General features: G+C 47.3%; 1 protein-coding gene across 2 annotated transcripts in view; it reads left to right on the forward strand.

Annotated features, from left to right (window-relative positions):
- Nucleotides 1–20,552, forward strand: part of MVB12B (multivesicular body subunit 12B) — a 200,200-nt gene that overhangs the window by 8,972 nt on the left and 170,676 nt on the right. For both annotated transcript variants that reach the window (XM_052648784.1, XM_052648785.1), the window contains exon 2: nt 7,598–7,720. In XM_052648784.1, coding sequence (XP_052504744.1) covers nt 7,598–7,720 — 123 coding nt within the window. The remainder of the gene's footprint in view (nt 1–7,597; nt 7,721–20,552) is intronic.

Genomic DNA, 20,552 nt, shown 5'->3' on the forward strand with positions numbered 1-20,552 from the left:
CCTGAGGAGGTAGGGCTCTGCATGCGCCATGGCTGCCTGTGGTGGCTGGGTTTCTGTATTTGTGTGTGTTGTGGGCACGTGGGTGAAGCCTAGCCTCCTCCCCGTCTTTCTGTCCCCCGCTTAAGATTTGTTAGCAGGAAGGAACTGGTAGTTATGGGGTAACAGAGATGAGCAGGGGTTCCTGCAGCCCACCGGCACCACTGAGCTGCTGGGAAGCAGGCAGAGAGCTGCTCCACGCCGGGCTGCAGCTTTTCCGCAGGGAGGTTCTGCTTTTCGGTCGTTTGCCATGGGGAGTGAAATATTTATCCACTGCTTTTCCCCAGCTCTGCAAGCTGGTAGATGTGGGCAGAACAGTTTGTGTCTTTTCTGCCCTTGACTTTGGATTTCAGACAATCCGATCACAAGTTCATCCTTCTGTAGAGACTTAATTAACCCACTGGTTTTGTCACTTCAATCCCAGTAGCCCTATCTAACCTGCCCTGCCCCTCAATACTTTGATATTACTCTCCTCCAAAGCTGTGTGTGAGTCCCACCTTCAGCCCTGGTGGGCAGCACAGGCTCCGCTTCTGAGCTGGTCTTCCTTCCTTGCCCTGGGATCCTGCTGTGCCTCCTTTGAAGGCAGCATCCACTGCCCTCCGGCAGTTGTTGCCTCCCCCCACCCCCGAAGTGCTTTAAACTCCTCGGCTCATGCCCTACCCTGCTGCTGGAGGGGCCTCTGTGGAGAGAGGCCTGAGCTCTGTTAGTTGGGTTTTGATTTCAGTACAGGAGTTGATAAAACGAGATAAACCCCAGGCTCACAGGGCCGGGGAAATTAAACAGAGATGATATCAAAGTTCCCCTGAGTTTTCAACTGTGATTCAGTAGCTTAGTTTTCTCCCAGACTGCGGCCGGGAGGCACGCCTTTGATTCTGAAACAATGTTCAGCATCAGTTAAGCCCAGCACTGCTGACTTTTAGGGATTAAGCACACTGTCGTAGTAATTCTTTGATCAGCTACAAGGGAGCCGTGTGCTGTCTGTGTGAAGGGGCTTTATAGTTAAAGTTCATTTCTCTGTGAACCTGGGGTGACAGCCTTGGTGAGGTGCTGCTGTGCCGGGGGGCTGGGACCTCCCCCAGGCACTGTTTGCTGCACATGTAGGAAGCTCTTCTCTTACCCAGTGTCATTGGATGGAACTTATTGAGCACGGCTGGAAAAACTCCTGCTGGCCTGGAAAACACACCTCACCCTAACTGGCCCCATCCGGTCCCTCAGTCCCGGGAAGTGCCACACACACACACAACACACACACACACTCTCTCTCTCTCTCATTCTCTGTCACTCTTCATCCCAGTCCCTCAGTCCCAGAATGTACCACACACACACATACTCTCATCCTCCTGCCCGCTGTATTTCTCCCCTTGCCTTGTGGAGAAATCCTCTCAGGACAGAGACAGGCACAGCTGCCCAGAATGAGGCTCTGTAGCCGCCAGCCTTGGCGATGATCTCAGTGAGGCTGGCTGCACGCTCGGGATAGTTCAGTTCAGTCGCTCAGTCGTGTCCGACTCTTTGGGACCCCATGAATCGCAGCACGCCAGGCCTCCCTGTCCATCACCATCTCCCAGAGTTCACTCAGACTCATGTCCATCGAGTCCGTGATGCCATCCAGCCATCTCATCCTCGGTCGTCCCCTTCTCCTCCTGCCCCCAATTCCTCCCAGCATCAGAGTCTTTTCCAATGAGTTAACTCTTCGCATGAGGTGGCCAAAGTACTGGAGCTTCAGCTTCAGGATCATTCCTTCCAAAGAAATTCCCAGGGCTGATCTCCTTCAGAATGGACTGGTTGGATCTCCTTGCAGTCCAAGGGACTCTCAAGAATCTTCTCCAACACCACAGTTGAAAAGCATCAATTCTTTGGCGCTCAGCCTTCTTCACAGTCCAACTCTCACATCCATACATGACCACTGGAAAAACCATAGCCTTGATTAGACAGACCTTTGTTGGCAAAGTAATGTCTCTGCTTTTGAATATGCTATCTAGGTTGGTCATAACATTTCTTCCAAGGAGTAAGCGTCTTTTAATTTCATGGCTGCAATCACCATCTGCAGTGATTTTGGAGCCCCCAAAAATAAAGTCTGACACTATTTCTACTGTTTCCCCATCTATTTCCCATGAAGTGATGGGACCGGATGCCATGATCTTCGTTTTCTGAATGTTGAGCTTTAAGCCAACTTTTTCGCTCTCCACTTTCACTTTCATCAAGAGGCTTTTTAGTTCCTCTTCACTTTCTGCCATAAGGGTGATGTCATCTGCATATCTGAGGTTATTGATATTTCTCCCAGCAATCTTGATTCCAGCTTGTGTTTCTTCCAGTCCAGCGTTTCTCATGATGTACTCTGCATATAAGTTAAATATGCAGGGTGACAATATACAGCCTTGACGTACTTCTTTTCCTTTTTGGAACCAGTCTGTTGTTCCATGTCCAGTTCTAACTGTTGCTTCCTGACCTGCCTACAGATTTCTCAAGAGGCAGGTCAGGTGGTCTGGTATTCCCATCTCTTTCAGAATTTTCCACAGTTGATTGTGATCCACACAGTCAAAGGCTTTGGCATAGTCAATAAAGCAGAAGTAGATGTTTTTCTGGAACTCTCTTGCTTTTCGATGATCCAGTGGATGTTGGCAATTTGATCTCTGGTCCTCTGCCTTTTCTAAAACCAGCTTGAACATCAGGAAGTTCTCGGTTCATGTATTGCTCAAGCCTGGCTTGGAGAATTTTGAGCATTACTTTACTAGCATGTGAGATGAGTGCAACTGTTCGGTAGTTTGAGCATTCTTTGGCATTGCCTTTCTTTGGGATTGGAATGAAAACTGACCTTTTCCAGTCCTGTGGCCACTGCTGAGTTTTCCAAATTTTCTGGCATATTGAGTGCAGCACTTTCACAGCATCATCTTTCAGGATTTGAAATAGCTCCCCTGGAATTCCATCACCTCCACTAGCTTTGTTTGTAGTGATGCTTTCTAAGGCCCACTTGACTTCACATTCCAGGATGTCTGGCTCTAGGTGAGTGATCACACCATTGTGATTATCCGGGTCGTGAAGATCTTTTTTGTACAGTTCTTCTGTGTATTCTTGCCACCTCTTCTTAATATCTTCTGCTTCTGTTAGGTCCAGACCATTTCTGTCCTTTATCGAGCCCATCTTTGCATGAAATGTTCCCTTGGTATCTCTCATTTTCTTGAAGAGATCTCTAGTCTTTCCCATTCTGTTCTTTTCCTCTATTTCTTTGCATTGATCGCTGAAGAAGGCTTTCTTATCTCTCCTTGCTATTCTTTAGAACTCTGCATTCAGATGCTTATATCTTTCCCTTTCTCCTTTGCTTTTCGCCTCTCTTCTTTTCACAGCTATTTGTAAGGCCTCCCCAGACAGCCATTTTGCTTTTTTGCATTTCTTTTCCATGGGGATGGTCTTGATCCCTGTCTCGGGATAGACAGGGACCAAACGACCTGTGAGGTTAAGCTAGGAGGACTAGGTCAAGGTCAGTGCTGCCAGGGTACTCTCTACTCTTCCGACCCTGCCCGAGATCAGACATGACTCCCAGGTGCTGCTACCATCGTCATTCCTCCCCTAACATTTCCTGAAAATCCACTTAGCTTCAGGTTGGCTCCTTTCTAGAGTTCTCAGAAATCTCAGTCTCTGTTATCTTGTCATCTAAAACATCGAGTAAACTTTTGGTCTTTCCTCTAGGGACCCTCCTTGCAGCCACAGCCTGGGCAGTAGAAGTTTCCCCCATCCCCTGCCTCCAACTCCGTTGGCCCTGGAACTTGCAGTTGGTAATGGAGGGCACCCCCCCCCCCCCATGTGCTGTTGTGTTCACATCATGCTGTAGATCACCCTGTTCCCTCCTGTGCAGCACGCGGGTCTCCCTCATTAGGCCTAATTTTACCTCTGTCCTACACAAACATGGCCTTAGCTCATATTTATTGCTGTAAATTATTTATGAGGGAAATGTTGCATCTTGAAACTGAGGTGTGAGAAAAATTAATCCCATGTTACTTGTATCTCTCAATACTGTTCTCCCCCTCACTTCACTTACTGGATTACTGCTAGAGAAAGGAGAGCTTTGGCATTTTAAAATATAATTGGTGCTGAGAGCACTTTCTTGATCAGGTATGGGATGGGAAGTTGGGTCTCTCTCTGCCCAGTGTGTGGAAAGTACACCAGATTGGGGAGGGAGGGTCAGAGGCCCCTGGGGCTCTGCCTTCTGCCAGCCCACGGCGTCTGAGAACTCCAGCCCTCTGTTTCTTTCCTCTAAAACAGGGATTAATATGCTCCAGTCCCCTTCCTAGGTTTGGTGTGAGCTTTTTTGGAGAAAGCTTTTTTGGTAATTGCAGGGCACTGCTCAGATGCGGGGAGGTGTGTTAATGCTTTCTGTGTGCAGCTAGAATTGGGAGCTGGAGGTGGATGCTAGGCTGGGCAAAGAGAGCTGAGGAAGACGCCCGTTGTTGCAAGCACGCCTGGCATTTTCTGCTTCAGCCCAGCGTCAGCGTCTTGCCAGACAGGTTAATGGTGGTCTTAAACAACCCCGCTCTCTGCCCCTCTCCCCAGGAAGCTCTGCTCTGCCGCTACCCCCCCCCCCACCCCCACCCCATTAATGGCCTCTTCTCCCCTTCGCCGAGGCCTGGCTTGTGACCCGGGCAGCCGCGGCCGCTGCGGTGCCATACCCTTCGGGCCGGAGGTTCCGCGCAGCCCAGGGAGCGCCGAGTGCTAGTTAATAAATGGCCTTTTGTGAGGAAGGTCAATTGAAGTGACGGTAGAGACGCTGTTAAGAGTAATTTGCAGTCAGAAAATATGTAATTCAGGGCAAGCGGCTCTGAGTGATTGCCTCTGCCATGGATATCTTGGGCGTTTCTCATTAAAAGCTTCCTTTGCTGGTGGTGGCGCTTTCCTCCGCCGCCCCGGCGAGGAGTCATTTGTCTGTATTTCACAAAGGCTGCTGGATCCCCCAGGGCACTGCCACTGGGGGTGTGTGTGTGAGGGGGGGAGGCGTGCATCTGAGATGCTCCGTGCTAATGCCCTGCCCGCCGCATCCTCCCAGCCTGCAGGCCCACCGCCCGCCGGCCGGCTCCTTTGTCTGCTCGGGAGGCTGCCCGCAGCCATCTTGGGGCCCGGTGCCCGGCTGCCCGGTGCATTGTGGGAGCAGCGGCGTCAGCCTTCCCTGCTCCTGCAACTTGCTCGCGCTGCAGAGCAGAGGAGGGCGGTTGGTACCTGGACCGGGATGCAGTGACCCGAGGATGGGGCATCTCTCAGCGTATAAAATATTTCTTATTTATTCCCATGCTCCCCACCCCCCCACCTCAGATAGTAGAGGCAGCACTATCTTAATAATAATAAAACTTACGTCTCATGCTCTTTATTAAATTCACAGCATGATATTTTAGCACTGGCAGAATTCAGTGCCTTCTGTTAATGAGTTGTTAATTGCAAAGCATTTCGGTAACCAACAGCAGGTATACCAGTATTTTGCTAACGGCAGCGATGTTATTTCCATGTTAACCAAGAATACCGAGTTTTCCAAATGAAGTACTTTTTGATCAGGGTTTGCTTTGGATTCCGCTGGTGCAGAGAGTGAATTCTCAACCTTCCTGATTGGGGGCATCCCTGCGGATTCATTCAGTAAATATTCACTTAGTGCCTACTGTGTGCAGGAAGCATTGAGTCCTGTGCTTTATGCAGATAAACCTGCCTGGTAAATGAGATCTTAAAATAGAAAATGATTCAGTGATTCGGTGTGGTGTCCTGACCCCCTCTGCCCTTTACTTCCAGAAGCTTATTTTCAGTAGAATTAAGTAAGGTTTAACTTAGTTTGGCTTTTGTCATAAACAGAAGCTGAGACTGTGGCTGCTGCCAGGCGCTTCCTAGCCTTGATCGGGGAATTAGCTCCCTGGCACTGACGGGCCTGTTTCCGGAGCCTTTTGTGGGTTCCAGGGAATGCTGATTACATGGTGACTTGCATACAGCCCTCTGGTGGTTTCTACGGAGGAGGCTGTAGTCATTTTTAACGTCCTCTGCCTTTTCTGATTCTAGGCTGAGAACTTACAATATTCCTACTGGCTGCCTAGTTAGACAAGAGTGTTTGGTTTGCTTTAGCAGCAGTAACCAGCCTTGAGAGATCTGACAGACCTACAGCCAGTGGAGTGTAATCGCTGCAGAAGGAGGTAGAATTTAACTTGCTGTTTTCCACTGCTGGTCCTTTGAAAAAGCTCTAGAAGCCATTTGCATAAGGTGTTACCATTTTATATGCTTTCTGGTGCACTGCCATTCGAGCTGCCCAGACCCAGTGCTCTCTATATTCTGCTGGTCTCCTCCGGTCACATCAGGAGGCAGGCAGCAGCAGAATAATAATTTCATTTCCCTCCCTTTCTCCCAGTGTCCGACAAGAATTACAGTCATTGTTAGTGTTTAGCTTTGAGTAAGTGTCCACATGACCCTAGGATTAAACACAACAAAGGGACCCACCAGTCCTCTTGGAAACAGCAGTAGCCATGTTTCTGGCCGATTACACTGGATCTTTGTGTCCCTCACCTACCCTTCTCGTCTGCATTTCATTGAGGGCCTACTGTGTGCCAGGGAACCTCTCCAGGCCCTTCGTTTACGGGATTCCCTTAGTTCTCACAGCGGCTCTGCAGCTGTCAGTGTCCTGAACCTTTGCTTGCCTGCTCACCAGCTGTAAGTCATGGAGCCTGGACTCCATTGCCTTGCTGTGTCCTCCATGGCGAGAGCACTTTCCTCTATGTGTTCACAAAGCTCTGTCCCCCCAACAGCCCACCCTTGGATGTAGTCATGGCTGTGGATTTGGAGGGCTGTTATTCTGCCAGAAGATGCTGTGAGGGGGAGAGATGGAAGGTGTTGCTAGATTTAACCATGGATGATTTATCCTCAGAGAAGCTGCTGGTATCTGTCCAGAAGTCAGACAGCAGGATGGGAGAGTGTTCAAAACTAACTTGAGAAAAGCAGGGGCTGGAGATGACTTGAATTCTTTTTTTTTTTTTAATAGAATATTTGTTTATGTATTTGGCTGTGCGAGGTCTTAGCTGGGGCACATGGGATCTTTGATCTTTGTTGAAGCATTCGAACTCTTAGTTGTGGCATGTGGGATCTAGTTCCCTGACCAGGGATCGAACCCAGGCCTCCTGGGTTTGGGAGCGCAGAGTCTTAGGCACTGGAGTGAGTGAGTGAGTGAGTGAAGTCGCTCAGTCGTGTCTGACTCTTTGCGACCCCGTGGACTACCAGGCTCCTCCGTCCATGGGATTCTCCAGGCAAAAATACTGGAGTGGGTTACCATTTCCTTCTCCAGGGGATCTTCCCGACCCAGGGATCGAACCCGGGTCTCCCACATTGGAGGCAGACGCTTTAACCTCTGAGCCACCAGGGACCACCGGGAAAATCCCTGCGTGAATTCTTGATCTAAGAAAAGGGTCAGGTAAAGCCAGGGCTCCCTTAGCTGGTCCAAGCTAAGTTCCAGATATTTGCCCCAGGATTCTGGTTCTGTTTGAGACTTTGTATTGCTCGCTTTAAATGCTCCATTTGAATTTTGCGCTTTCTTTTTCCTTTTTGGAATCAGGAGCAAGCCACCATGCCTGAAGTCAAAGACCTTTCGGAAGCCTTGCCAGAGACGTCAATGGATCCCATCACAGGAGTCGGGGTGGTGGCTTCTCGGAACCGAGCCCCGACAGGCTACGATGTGGTGAGTCAAGATTCACTGATTTGGCAAATATTTGTTTCCATTGTTCAAGACCCTCTGAATGTTGTGTGTAAGATGTGTTTCTGCACTCTAAGAACTTAAACAGGAAGCGAAAGCATCACCAGCGGCAAGGTGTGGGGAGTGTCCTGGCTGGACCTGAGCCCATCTGGGCTGTTGCTTGGCCTTAGCTGGGTCGCTTGACCTCTGTGATGGTCATCTTCACATTCTGTAAAATTAAGGGATTGAATTAGTTGATTTCCAAAGTCCTTTTTAGTTGTGACATTTCGTGAAAAGAATCTAAGCATCTGAAAGACCCTTGGTTGTCACAGATTGTCTTGTATAAATGTTAAAAATATATTGACATGCGTTTATATAGCTTCTTACAGTTTACAAAGCAGTTTTTCCCACCCATGAACTCAGCTGGCTCTCACAATTCCCTGGAGGGTGGGAGGGCAAGTTGCCTTCCTTCCACTGTGCTGATCAGGAGAACACAAGCTCCGAGAAGGGAAGGAATGGAGGCCCAGCGCCTGGGAGTGGATGACCGCATCACCACAATTTAGTAGACAATTCGCTTTGCTTTTCAGCACAGGTCTGTGCTGATGTTCAGTAGTACCGATGACTCGGATTAATTATATTGTTTTTTCAGTAGATAAATTCCAACTTGGGTGGGGCTTAAAATGTGCAGAGGAACTATTGGGAGGCTTTAGTTAACAGTGACTATTGTCATGTGTTCTGAACTTCTAAGGTGGACTTTTTAAAGATTATCATTATCTATGTATTTATTTTTGGTTGTGCTCGATCTTCATTGCTGTGTGAAGGGTTTTTCCTAGTTACGGTCAGAGGGGGCTACTCTCTAGCTGTGGTGCGAGGGCGTCTCACTGCATGGCTTCGCTTGTAGCAGGGCACAGGCTCTGGGGCATGCAGGCTTCAGTGGCCGTGGCACATAGGCTTAGTTGCCCCGTGGCATGTGGGATCTTCCCGGATCAGGGCTCGAACCTGTGTCTCCTGCATTGGCCGGTGGATTCTTTACCACTGAGCCACCAGGGAAGCCCCTAAGTGGTCTTATTTTTCACTTTCCTTATTTTGTTTGATGAGGATGAGATGGTTGGATGGCATCACTGACACAATGGACATGGGTTTGGGTGGACTCCGGGAGTTGGTGATGGACAGGGAGGCCTGGCATACTGCGGTTCATGGGTTCGCAAAGAGTCGGACCCGACTGAGAGACTGAACTGAACTGAGCTGATTTTGTTTGGGATGACGTTTTATTCTTGCTCATTGAAAATGTATACCCAGAATACAGAAGAGTAAAAGAAGTCTCATTCGTCAGCACTGAAAACCTGGCACAGTGATAAAATCAGTGTCTGATGTGAGGTGTGAGTTGGGAGGGGCATGCCTTGCCTAGTCCAGAAGAAGCCCTACGGCAGGGTTTCTCACCCTTGGTATTACCGACATCTTGGGCCAGGTGATCAGATAGTAGTATGTGATGGGGTGGTCTCGTGCATGGCGGGGACAGCATCCCTGGCCTCTTCCTGCTCGATGCTGACAGCCCCAACCCCCAAGCTGTGACAGCCAAAAACGTGTTCAGACTTGCACAAGTCCCCAGGCAGAGGGGGCAGGCAGGCAAAATCAGCCCCGTGGTGAACAGTGCCTGTCGCGTCAGCCCACGCTGGCTCCCATGTGAGGAAGGGGGAGCCTGTTACAATCCTCCACATCACTTTCCCAGCTGCTGGAAAGCTTATAAACATTTTTAAAGTGAACGAACGGGGGAATCTTTTTTTTTTTTTGACAAAGATTTGAGTCTTACCTGCTGCCTGACTTCAAAGCACTGTTTGAATGTATAACTTGCCATAAAATAGAATCATTAGGTATGGCTTTGTGCCATAAAACTCTTGGGGAAGCTAATAAAAATGTTCCTTATTTGAGAAGCCCAAGTGTCTTTTGATGAATTAGATATGAAGCAGCGAGTCGTGAATCAGGGCAGGGGCTTGGTGCGTGCCTGTCTCTGGGAGGACCGTCTCCAGGGTGACTCTCCGGGTGGGGGGCAGGGCTGGGGGGAGGTGGAAACCTGGGTCTTCTGGCTGTTCCCTCGTATGGATCTGTGTCTTTAACATTCTGCTGGCCCCTTTGGGGTCACTGTGAATGCCGGGCGAGTGGGCGGCAGATGGCCTTTGATAGTCTGGTTTTCTGGAAGTCTTGGTGAGTCTGACAGGAGCAGAATCTATCCCTATCATTTTCTCCTAACGTCGAGCTCAGGGCAGAAGAGCGCGGTGTCAAATGAGTGAGATTAATAAGCACATTTCACGGTGGGGCCGCACCAGGCATCATCGTGAAAGGTGAGCAGGCCAGGAGGCTCCAGAGGGTCAGCTCGGCAATTACCCAGCCTCCACACGCCAAGACTGAGTGTCCGAGCTTCTCCGAAAGCCCTTCCGGGGAGAGATGCAGGAGTCCTGTCTTTGTGCTGACCGCCAGACTCTTCTCAGACAAGCATCTGCCTCCTCAGAGGTCTGACCCTGAGTTCAAGGGGGATGGGGAGGACACCCCCCTTCCCTTTATCCAGAGTTTAGTGGGAGGTTGACATCTGAACCGAAGTGCCAGGCTTTTGGCGACGGCCAGGCTGCAGAGATGCCGAGACAGAAGTGCAGTGGCCAAAGGAGGCTGTGCTGCAGACTACGGCCGGGGCCTCTCCAGCATGTGCTGGAGGCCTAATCCCTCCGTGCACTCAGAGCACGCTAAGTACCGTGACACACAGACCCGAGAGAGGACGCCAGATGGACCGCTGACCCTCAGTGGCACAACCATTTTAAAATGAGCAGAGGCGCTGGTGCTGCTTGAAGTAAAAGATGCCAAGTGTTTGTTTATAAAAATTGAATTTGACAATTTCTCTGCCAGTCAGGGGGTGGTTCCTCAGGTAGGGGCTGGAGATCACTTGCTAAACTTCTCAGTTTACCGTCCCTGTTTCTGCAGCTGCCTCTGAAATAGCCTCCTCTTCCTGCCCGGCAGCCACAGGCTCAGATCTAGAACGTTGCTGCCAAGGCCCAGGTCTATCCTCTGGCCCCTCCGTGCCCAGCCTCTGCCCTCTCCTGGCTACCTTCGTTCTCCCTGACAGTGGCGTTTAGAACTGCCAGGTGTGGGGGCCCAGCCAAACTGAGTCTTGGCCTCCGAGAGACTTGGAGATTTTTTTTTCTTTTTCTTCACTGTGCTCTAAGAGCTCCTTCCTTCCCTTCCTAAGAAGCCCTGTGTGCAAATGGGAGTCTTTGTGGCATAGTTGGCCCAGAAGTGACAGTTTATCACCTGGTTCAAAGACTATTCCCAGACGCGCAGGTCGGGGGTTCTCACGCTTTGGAGGGCCTCAGTCCTCTGGAGAACCCCACACCCCGGATTCCTGCTGCAGGAGGTCTGGGGTGGGGCTGAGAGCTTGCATTCTAACTGATTGCCCACTGATGTTGATGCTGCTGGTTCAGGGGCCACACTTTGAGAACTGCTGGTCTAAGTTAAGTCATTCTTAAATAATATGTACCTATGGACCCCACAAGTCTAACTCAGGAAGGGCTGTACTAGCTTTTCCTGTTAATTTTTGACGTGTCCTGATTTAGAGTTTAGAAAGTCTCAGGGGATGTGTGTATGTGTTTGTGGGTTTGTAAAAAATACAAATGAGATGGTACCATTTATACGCTCATAACTTAAAAGTTTTATTGTGGGCTTAGCTCAATATCAGTCTATATAGAAGTATCAGCTACTCTTAATAATGCATATTTATTGTTTGGCTGTTTCCTAGGTAGTGCTAGCAGTAAAGAAGCTGCCTGCCAATACAGGAGACATGAGAGGAGTGGGTTCAGTCCCTGGGTTGGGAAGATTCTCCTGGAGAAGGGCATGGCAACCCGCTCCAGGATTCTTGCCTGGAGAATCTCCTGGACAGAAGAGCCTGGCAGGTTACGGTCCATAGTGTCGCAAAGAGTCGACAGGACTGAAGTGACTTAGCACACATGCTCGCCAAAATTTGGCTAATAGTTCAATATTGGAGAATATTGAATTTGTTCCCATTTTTGTTTTTAATGCAATAAACAACACCCTTGTGTCTGTATTTTGGCATGGCCATCCTATTAGTGCCATAGAATAATAGGTTGAAATTACTGGGTCAGAGTGTTCACATTTTAAACTTGGTAAGTGTTGCCTATTGTTTTTGAAAAATGTTGTTACATTTTAGGTTTCTGTTCTCACTCAAGCAAGTGTTGAGTAAAGTGAAATTTGGGGGCTGGGGGATGAATTGATCAAGTCCCTCTCCCTTCAGACTCTGTGTCCAGTTTCCCGTCACCAGGAAGTCCAGGCAGACCTCCGGGGGTGAGGGCCTGGGCAGTAAGCAGTAAGTGGTGGCCATGGATCTTCTCCCGAAGAGCATCCTCCTCTCAGACAACCAGAGAGAGGACAGATACCCAAATCCTTTAACTTGGCACATGTGTCTTCCAGTCTCACTTCCTTCTACTTTCTCCTCCTCCAACCTCATCAAACCTCTAGTTTCTCACATTTGGAATAAGGAGCAACTTTGTACCATCAAACCCTTGAACCCACTTGGCCCAGATTTTCAAAATTCCTGTGCTCCCACCTTTTTGGATAAAATTTTTCTCATCCTTCAGAGCCCAGTTTGAAAGCTCCTTGGTGAGGCTTTTCCTGATGTTATGCGTTTATTGCTTCTCACGTGTTTGTTGACCCCCTACTATTGTGCAGAAGCCCCGGGAATTCCAGTATCCTGGGAGGGGTTCCATCATGTGAAAGGGGAGAGGTGAGAGATGAGGTAGTGGGGGTGGATGAGGTCACGTCACACCAGAGGATTATAAGCGACACAGAGGCATTGGCCATTATTCTGAGGGCGGTAGGAGTCATTAGGAACTTTAAGAAAAAGGTTCTTGCATTTGTGTTTTTAAAAGTTTCCTTGATGTGTGTAGAAGGAGAAGTGATTGGAGGGCATAGATATTGAGTCAGGGGGCTCAGTTTGTAGGGTCTGTGTTGGTGTAGGGTGAGAGGGTAGAAACCTAACCTACTAACAATGGAGGGACTTGGGAACATGCGGCCTGGGGACCCAAATGCACATTCTTTCACAGAAAAAAACGTAGGCTGAACGTTGGGAGATGGGTGCAGAGGCGAAGAAAGGGAAGGACCAGAGCGACACGAAGGGCGTCTTGCTGAGCAGCTGGGGGGATGTTGATGCCCTCTGTTGAGATGGGGACATAAATAACCAGGAAGATTGAGGGTGGAGGGGGACTGTTGGTTCAGTTGTCTTACTGAGCAGCTGGGGGGATGTTGATGCTCTCTGTTGAGATGGGGACATAGATAACCAGGAAGATTGAGGGTGGAGGGGGACCGTTGGTTCAGTTTTAGACACACTGAGCTTGAGGTGCTCATGTGATATGTGGGTAGGGATGTTGAGCAGCCCTAGGTCTGAAGTCCGGGGAGATGTCTGAGTGTTATCATCACATGGCAGACCCTGTGGCATCATGGAGACGGTCCTGTCATCTCAGACTCCAGTCTGAGTCCACTGCAGCATCACCAGTTAGGGGTAGGGGGAAGGAGGCACTCGGGGGGGCTGGGGCTGAGCATCCAGAGAGGTGGATGGAAAATTAGTAAGAAACGACGGGGGGTGGGGAGGGGGAGGGAAATGAGTATTTCTAGAAGGGGTGGTCAGTATTAGTCAAAGCTCTTTAAGGGGTAAATAAAATGAGGCTGAACTGTTTCTATTGGGCTCAGTTACTAGAAGGTGCTTATGAACTTCGTGGTGGCTCAGAAGACTGCCAGTGGGCTCGAAGGGTCCACCTGAAGTGGGAGGTGTGGGCATAGATGCCTTAAAGAAGGGAAGGTGGCAGCTAGAGGATGCCTTGGGATCAGGAGTCTTCTTGCCTTTGTTTAAGGGTGTGCAGGTGTTGAGTGTATTTTGTCGGTGATAGCTGTCTGATGAAGCAAGGCCCCCGAGGAGCCGAGGAATTGGTGTCCAGAGGCTGGTCAGAGAAAAGCCCAGGAAGTCATGTGTCTTTAAAATTAGTGAATGTTTTGGCTGTGCTAGACCTTCTTTGTTGCCTGCCAGCTTGCTCTAGTTGCGGTGAGCCGGGGCTTCTCTTTGTTGTGGGCTGTGGGCTTCTCATTGCGGTGGCTTCTCTTGTTGGGGGACGCAGACTCGAAGGCACAGGCTCAGTAGCTGTGGTGCACTGGCTTAGCTGCCCCTTGGCTTGTGGGATCTTCCCAGACTAGAGATGGAACCTGTGTCTCCTGCATTGGCAGGCAGATTCTTACTCAGTGGACCACCAAAGATGTCCCAGGAGGTTGTGTTTGTGTCATTCTTGGTCCTTCCCAGGGCTGCATGCTGGGAAGCCAGCCTTGGTCGTGGCCTCTGACCAGCAAATGGGCCCCCGAGGGCTGTGCATGGCCCCGTCCTCCCCTGGGTCTTTACTTCCCATTTCTTCTGTGCTTCCTCTTCTCCTACTTCCTTTCTCTCAACACTCCCATTTATTTCTGGGACTGATTAAACAGCAAAACATTTCTTATAAACTGCTGGACCTGTATAGTTTATATATTTGAGATTTCCTAAATAATGGGAAATTATTCAAAGATTCTGATGTTTAAACTGCCAAATGAGAGGGGTTTGGGGGGTGCTAAAAGAGGTCAGCTCCCCCTCCGGGGCTGTGGACTGTTGTCTAGTGCCATAGAGAAGGATGAGTTTAAACCTGCAAGTGAAGTTCAACCTACAAAAGTGGAGAAAGAAAGAAATAATTCGCCAAGTGCTGAAGCCTAATTCAAGCACATTGGTATTTTTATATACAGCTCAAGAAACTTTAAAAAGTCAGTGAAAGGCATGCGAGGATGGTCATGATGTCTAATTAAAAGCATATGGTAGATATCAGGTGGAAACTATGGAACGGAATCACACATCCGACCTGAGCACAGCTGTCACGTGAGTCTCCAGAAAGCTGATGTGGGGAGGTCCGAGCCAGGCAGGAGGACCACCCCAAGCCTCGGGGCCAGAGGACAGGAGGGCCGCGCCCTCCTCCCCGCCCCCGAAGCTCTGGCTCCATGAGGCAGATGCAGAAGCAGGTGCGGCAGCCTCTTCCCACTGCCCCCACCTCCTGCCCCATGTGACTTCGCTACCCAGGGCCTGCTCCCAAGGGCGGAAATGACCGCAGATCCGAGTCCCACCACACGCTGGTTCATTTTCAGAACCAGAGCTAGTTTTCATAAAAGGCACCAGGTGTTCCTCCCTTTTGTTTTGTGGGAAAATAACATGAAACTGAGATTCACTGAAAACACAGAAGGTGACTTTATGGCCAGCCCTTGGGCCTTTGTTTCCTGTGGTCTGGATTAGCCAGCTTCGGTAACAGCATCATCCCTGCACCTTCCCGGGTGCCTGGCCAGTGGAGCTGTACCGGGCGGCTGGGCAGGGCCACTTACATGCACACATGCCTGGCTTCCAGGAGGGGTGTGCAAGGCAAGCATTGCTGTTGTCAGGATGACTCTCAGAGATCCTGGCTTAAATTGCCTCCTTGTAGGCTGCTCTCCCCAACCAAGTATGCATTTTGGTTTTGACCCAAAGACTTTATTCTCGCTAATGACTTGTTCCATAGTGGGATCAGTGGGAAAGGAGAGAGGACCTGGGGGCCACTGCAGCGTGCTGGCACTCCATCCTGCTCGCTGCAACCTCCTGTTCCCCATTAACAAAGGCTCCTGACAAAGAAACCTCACAGAGTGGATTAATGGGAAAGAAGAGGAATTTGCTTTAATCTTTCTTTCATTTTTTTTCAGGCAAACTTTTAATTTTGAGATAGATTCACATGCGTTTGTAAGACATACTATTGGGAGAGCTTGTTTTTAACCTGTTTCCCCCCAGTGGTAACATCTTGGAAACTCTAGTAGAGCATCATAACCAGGATATGGACAGGGATACGGTCAAAATACAGAACATTTCACTTCCAAAATGTACTACCCGGGATTTTATTTTTATTCGGGTGTGGTGAGGCCAGCAGATCAGCAGAACACTGCCACTGGAAGGATAATTTATTCTCATAGTTTAAGAGGAGGGATCCCTCCACTCCATGGGGGGCCACACGGGGAGGCACCAGGGGTTGGTCAGCAGGCAGAGGGAGGGAGGAGCAGGCCTGGGCAAGAGCCTCCTTTGTGGTTTCTGTGGGGAAGGCAAGGCAAGGCAGCATAAGCAGATTTAGGATTGTCTAGTTTACATAATTTCAGCTTGCTCTGGGCTTTCAGGGTGGCCTTAGTTGTCAGATAGCTGGCCTTGGGGTGATTTAGGGCAGAGAGAGAGTTTCAGACTGAAGGAGCCTGAGAAAAGAGGGCAGGTGGGCATATGGCCTCAGGATTGGTTGGTTTGCATATCAAATTGTGTTCCGTCTCTAGGAATTAACTAACTCCTCTTTAACCACTGACAACCACTAATTTGTTCTCCATTTCTATAATTTTGTCTTTTCAGGAATGTTATATGAATGGAATCATATACCATGTAGTATCTTGCAAGTTTTTTTGTTATGTTTTCAAAAACTCAGCATAACTCTCTGGAGATTTCATCTAGAAAATCTATTGTGTATGTCAATAGTTTGTTCCTTTTTATTGCTGCATAGATTTAATTGATACGATTGCAGCGCAAATTGTTTAACGATTTACCCATTGAAGGACATCTTGGTTGTTTATCCAATTTGGAGCTATCATGATTAAAGCTGCTATAAATGCTTGTGCACAGGTTTCTGTGTTAACGTGCCCTTTAATTCCTCCGGGATAAATGCCTAGGAGTGTACTTGCTGCTCATATGGTAGTTGGATATTCAGTTTTGTAAGAAAATGCCAAACTGCTTTCCTGGGTGGCTGGTAACCTTTTACATTTCTACCAGTTTGCCACTTCTTTTCCAGCATCTTTTACTGACAGCCTTTGTTGTTGTTGTTGTTAGCCATTCTGATAGGGTTGTGGTAATAACTCGTTTGGTTTTCATTTGTGTTCATCTAGTGGCTAATGGCACCCTACTCCATCCAGTACTCTTGCCTGGAAAATCCTATGGATGGAGGAGCCTGGTAGGCTGCAGTCCATGGGGTCGCGAAGAGTCAGACATGACTGAGCGACTTCCCTTTCACTTTTCACGTTCATGCATTGGAGAAGGAAATGGCAACCCACTCCAGTGTTCCTGCCTGGAAAATCCCAGGGACGAGGGAGCCTGGTGGGCTGCCGTCTATGGGGTTGCACAGAGTCGGACACGACTGAAGCGACTTAGCAGCAGCAGCAGCAGCAGTGGCTAATGAGGTTAAAGATCTTTTCTCGTGCTTATCTGCCATCTCTGTTTCTTCAGTGACATGTTGCTTCATTTCTTACTCATTTTCTGATTGGATTGTTTGGTTTTTACCGTTGAGTTTTAAGAGTTCTTTGTATATTATAGATGTGAGTCTTGTTGTTTGGAAACATTTTCTTCTAGTTTTCACTTGTCTTTTTATCTTATCAGGATCTTATATAGAGCAAAAGCTTTAAATTTTGATGAAATCCAGTGTATCAGTTTATCAATCATATTTTTGGTGTTAAGTCTTAGAACTCTTAGTCTAGCCCTGGATCCTAGAGATTTTCTCTTATATTTTTTCTACATGTTTTACAGTTTTACATTTAACAAGTCTGTGTTAAATTTTGATTTAGTTTTTGTATAAGGTGTGGATTTAGGTCAGAGTTCTTATTGTCCTCAATGCATGAACAGCTGGTCCTGTACCATTTGTTGAAAGTTGAATTGCTTTTGAACCTTTATAAAAAAAAATCAATCGGGCATATTTGTGTGACTCACCATTCAGTTTTATTCTGTGTGTCTAGCCCTCTGCCAATACCACTCAGTATTGATTGTTGTAGCTTTATAGTAAGTTTTGAAATTGGGTAAAATGTTTTCTTCAGCTTTATACTTCATTTAAGGTATTGTTTTTAGCTATTCAAGTTCCTTTGTCTTTCCATATAAATTTTAGAATAACCTTATTGGAGTTTAGATGGGAATTAATGTGTGAAAGGGGCTGTGGACCAACAGGGAGGTGGTTCCCTATATCAATAACAAGCAGTTCTCAGACACCACCTGTAGGTGCCCTATAGTTGAACAGTTCTGACATTGTCTACCTGGAAATAGCATCAGAGTCCACAGGTTAAGAGCACTGCACTGGCCCCCCCACCAAACTTTGGTGCTAATCACCAGCCCGGATTGTCACCTGTGTGTCTAACCAATTGGCTGTAGTTCAGGGGTTCCAATGACATCATTCCTTAGGTTCAATTACTTTGCTAAAGTGACTTACAGAACTCAGAGAAACGTTTTACTTACTAGGTCCTTGGTTTATTATGAGAGGCTATACCGCTGGAGCAGCCAGATGGCAGAATTTATAGAGCAGGGTATATGGAAAGGGTGAGGACCTTCCATGCTGTTTTTCCTAGCATGCAACTCTCCCCAAATCCCCTATGTTCACCAACCCGGAAGCTCTCCGAACCTCATCCTTTTGGGTTTTTATGGATGTTTCCTTACATGGGTATGCCTGATTGAACTGATGCCCATTGGTAACTGATTCAACCTCTAGTCCCTCTCCCCTTCCTGGAAATCAAGGAATAGGACTGAAAGTTCCAACCCTTTATTCATGGTTGGTTTCCCTGGCAACCAGCCCCCACCTTTAGGTGCTTTCCAGAAGTTACCACATTAACATTAACCCAGTTGTGAAAAGGGACTTGTTATGAATAACAAGACACATACTTCACTTTCATGGCTCTGAAGTGATTGCAGGAACTAAGTAGAAGAGACCGAATATTCTGACAAGGGACTTCCCTGGCAGTCCCACGGCTGAGACTCCATACTTACACTGTAGGGGCCATGGATTTGCTCCCTGGTTGGGGAAATAAGATCCTGCATGCTGCATGGCAGGGCCAAAATTTCTTTTTAAAATATATGTTATGACAAAAGATGCTCCCATTGCTGTTATTATTCAGGAGATTCCAAAGTTTTGGGGAGCTGTGAGCCAGAAACTGCGGGTGAAGACCAAAGATGTATCTTTTATTATAAATCACATTATCACAGCCTTAAATTTGTAAATTTAAGGAGACTTCATATCTTTATTATGTTATGTCTTACAAGTCGTGAACATAGTATGTCTTTCCATTCATTTATTACTTTAAAAATTACTTTCAGCAGCATTTTGTAGATTCAAGCAGATAAGCTTTGTATGTGTTTTGGTTGATTTAAGCCTCAGTGCTTTATTATTTTGAACAATTGTTAGTGGAATTGTATTTTTAATTTCGATGTCCATGTGTTCGTTGCTGTTACATAGAAATATTGCAGTAAAATTGAGTTTTGTGTGTTTGTTTTTGCTGAATTTTAAGACCTTGCTGAACTCATTTATTAACGTATATTCCTTGGATTTCTCCGTAGACTGTCACGTCATCCTTTTTTCCTTTCTAGCCAGTATGTCTTTTATTTCTCTTTCTTGCTTTATTGTAATGACTAGAACTTCTAGCACTATTTTGATAAGAATGGTAAGAGTAAACATATTTGCTTTATTCTTGATCATAGTGGGAAAGCATTCAGTCTTTCACCATTAAGTATGACATTAGCTGTGGGGTTTTATTTTTTATAGATGCTCTTTATCAAGTTGAGAAAGTTTCTTTCTTTTCCTGTTTTTCTAAGAATTTTTATTATGAATGGGTATTGAATTTTGTCAAATGCCTTTTTTGCATTGATTAATATATCATGTGATTTTTTTCCTTTAGCCTGTTAACATGGTGAATTACATTGATCTTTAAAGAATGAACCAGCCTTGCATCCCTTGAATAAGTCCCAATTAGTCATGGTGTATTACTGAATTTTCTTTCCTAATATTTTGTTTAGGGTTTTTGACTCTGTATTCATGAGGGATGTTTATCTGTAGTTTCCTTTTTGTACCATTTTTATCTGGTTTGGTAATACTGGATTCATAAAATGAATTGAAAAGTGCTCCCTCCTGTTCCATTTTCTGGAAGAGATTATGTAGAGTTGGTGTTAATAAAATGTTGTTATTGTTCAGTCACTCAGTTGTGTCCGACTCTGCGACCCCAGGGACTGCAGCAAACCAGCCTTCCCTGTCCTTCACCATCGAGTTTGCTCAAACTCATGTCCATTGAGTCGATGATGCCATCCAGCCATCTCATCCTCTGTTGCCCCCTTTTCCTCCTGCTCTCAGTCTTTCCCAGCATCAGGGTCTTTTCCAATGAGTTGACTCCTCACATCATTTCAGCTTTGGCTCAGCCTCTTCATTCCTTCTGCAGCTATTTCTCCGCTCTTCCCCGGGAGCATATTGGGCACCTACCAGCCTGGGGTGTTCATCTTTCAGTGTCATATCTTTTTGCCTTTTCATACTGTTCATGGGGTTCTCAAGGCAAGAATGCTGAAGTGGATTGCTGTTCCCTTTTCCAGTGGACCACGTTTTGTCAGAACTCTCTACCATGACCCTGTCTGTCTTGGGTGGCCCTACATGGCATGGCTCATAGTTTTATTGAGTTACAGAAAGCTGCGATCCATGTGATCATTTTGGCTAGTTTTCTCTGATTGTGGTTTTCATTCTGCCTGCCCTCTGACGGATGAGGATAAGAGGCTTGGATAGACTTTAAACATTAGGTCAAATTGTCTAGTGAGGTCTGGATCTGGAGATTACTTTCTTTTAAGTGTTTAAATGATGAATTCTGTTTTCTTACTAGTTATAGGGCTATTCACATAATGTATTTCATATTGGGTAAGTTGTGATAATTTGTGTTTTTCAAGGACTTGACCTATTTCATCCAATTTGCCAAATTTACGTGTGTAGAATTGTTCGTA

The sequence above is a fragment of the Budorcas taxicolor genome, chromosome 11 (assembly GCF_023091745.1).
Source record: "Budorcas taxicolor isolate Tak-1 chromosome 11, Takin1.1, whole genome shotgun sequence".
Lineage (NCBI taxonomy): Eukaryota > Metazoa > Chordata > Mammalia > Artiodactyla > Bovidae > Budorcas > Budorcas taxicolor.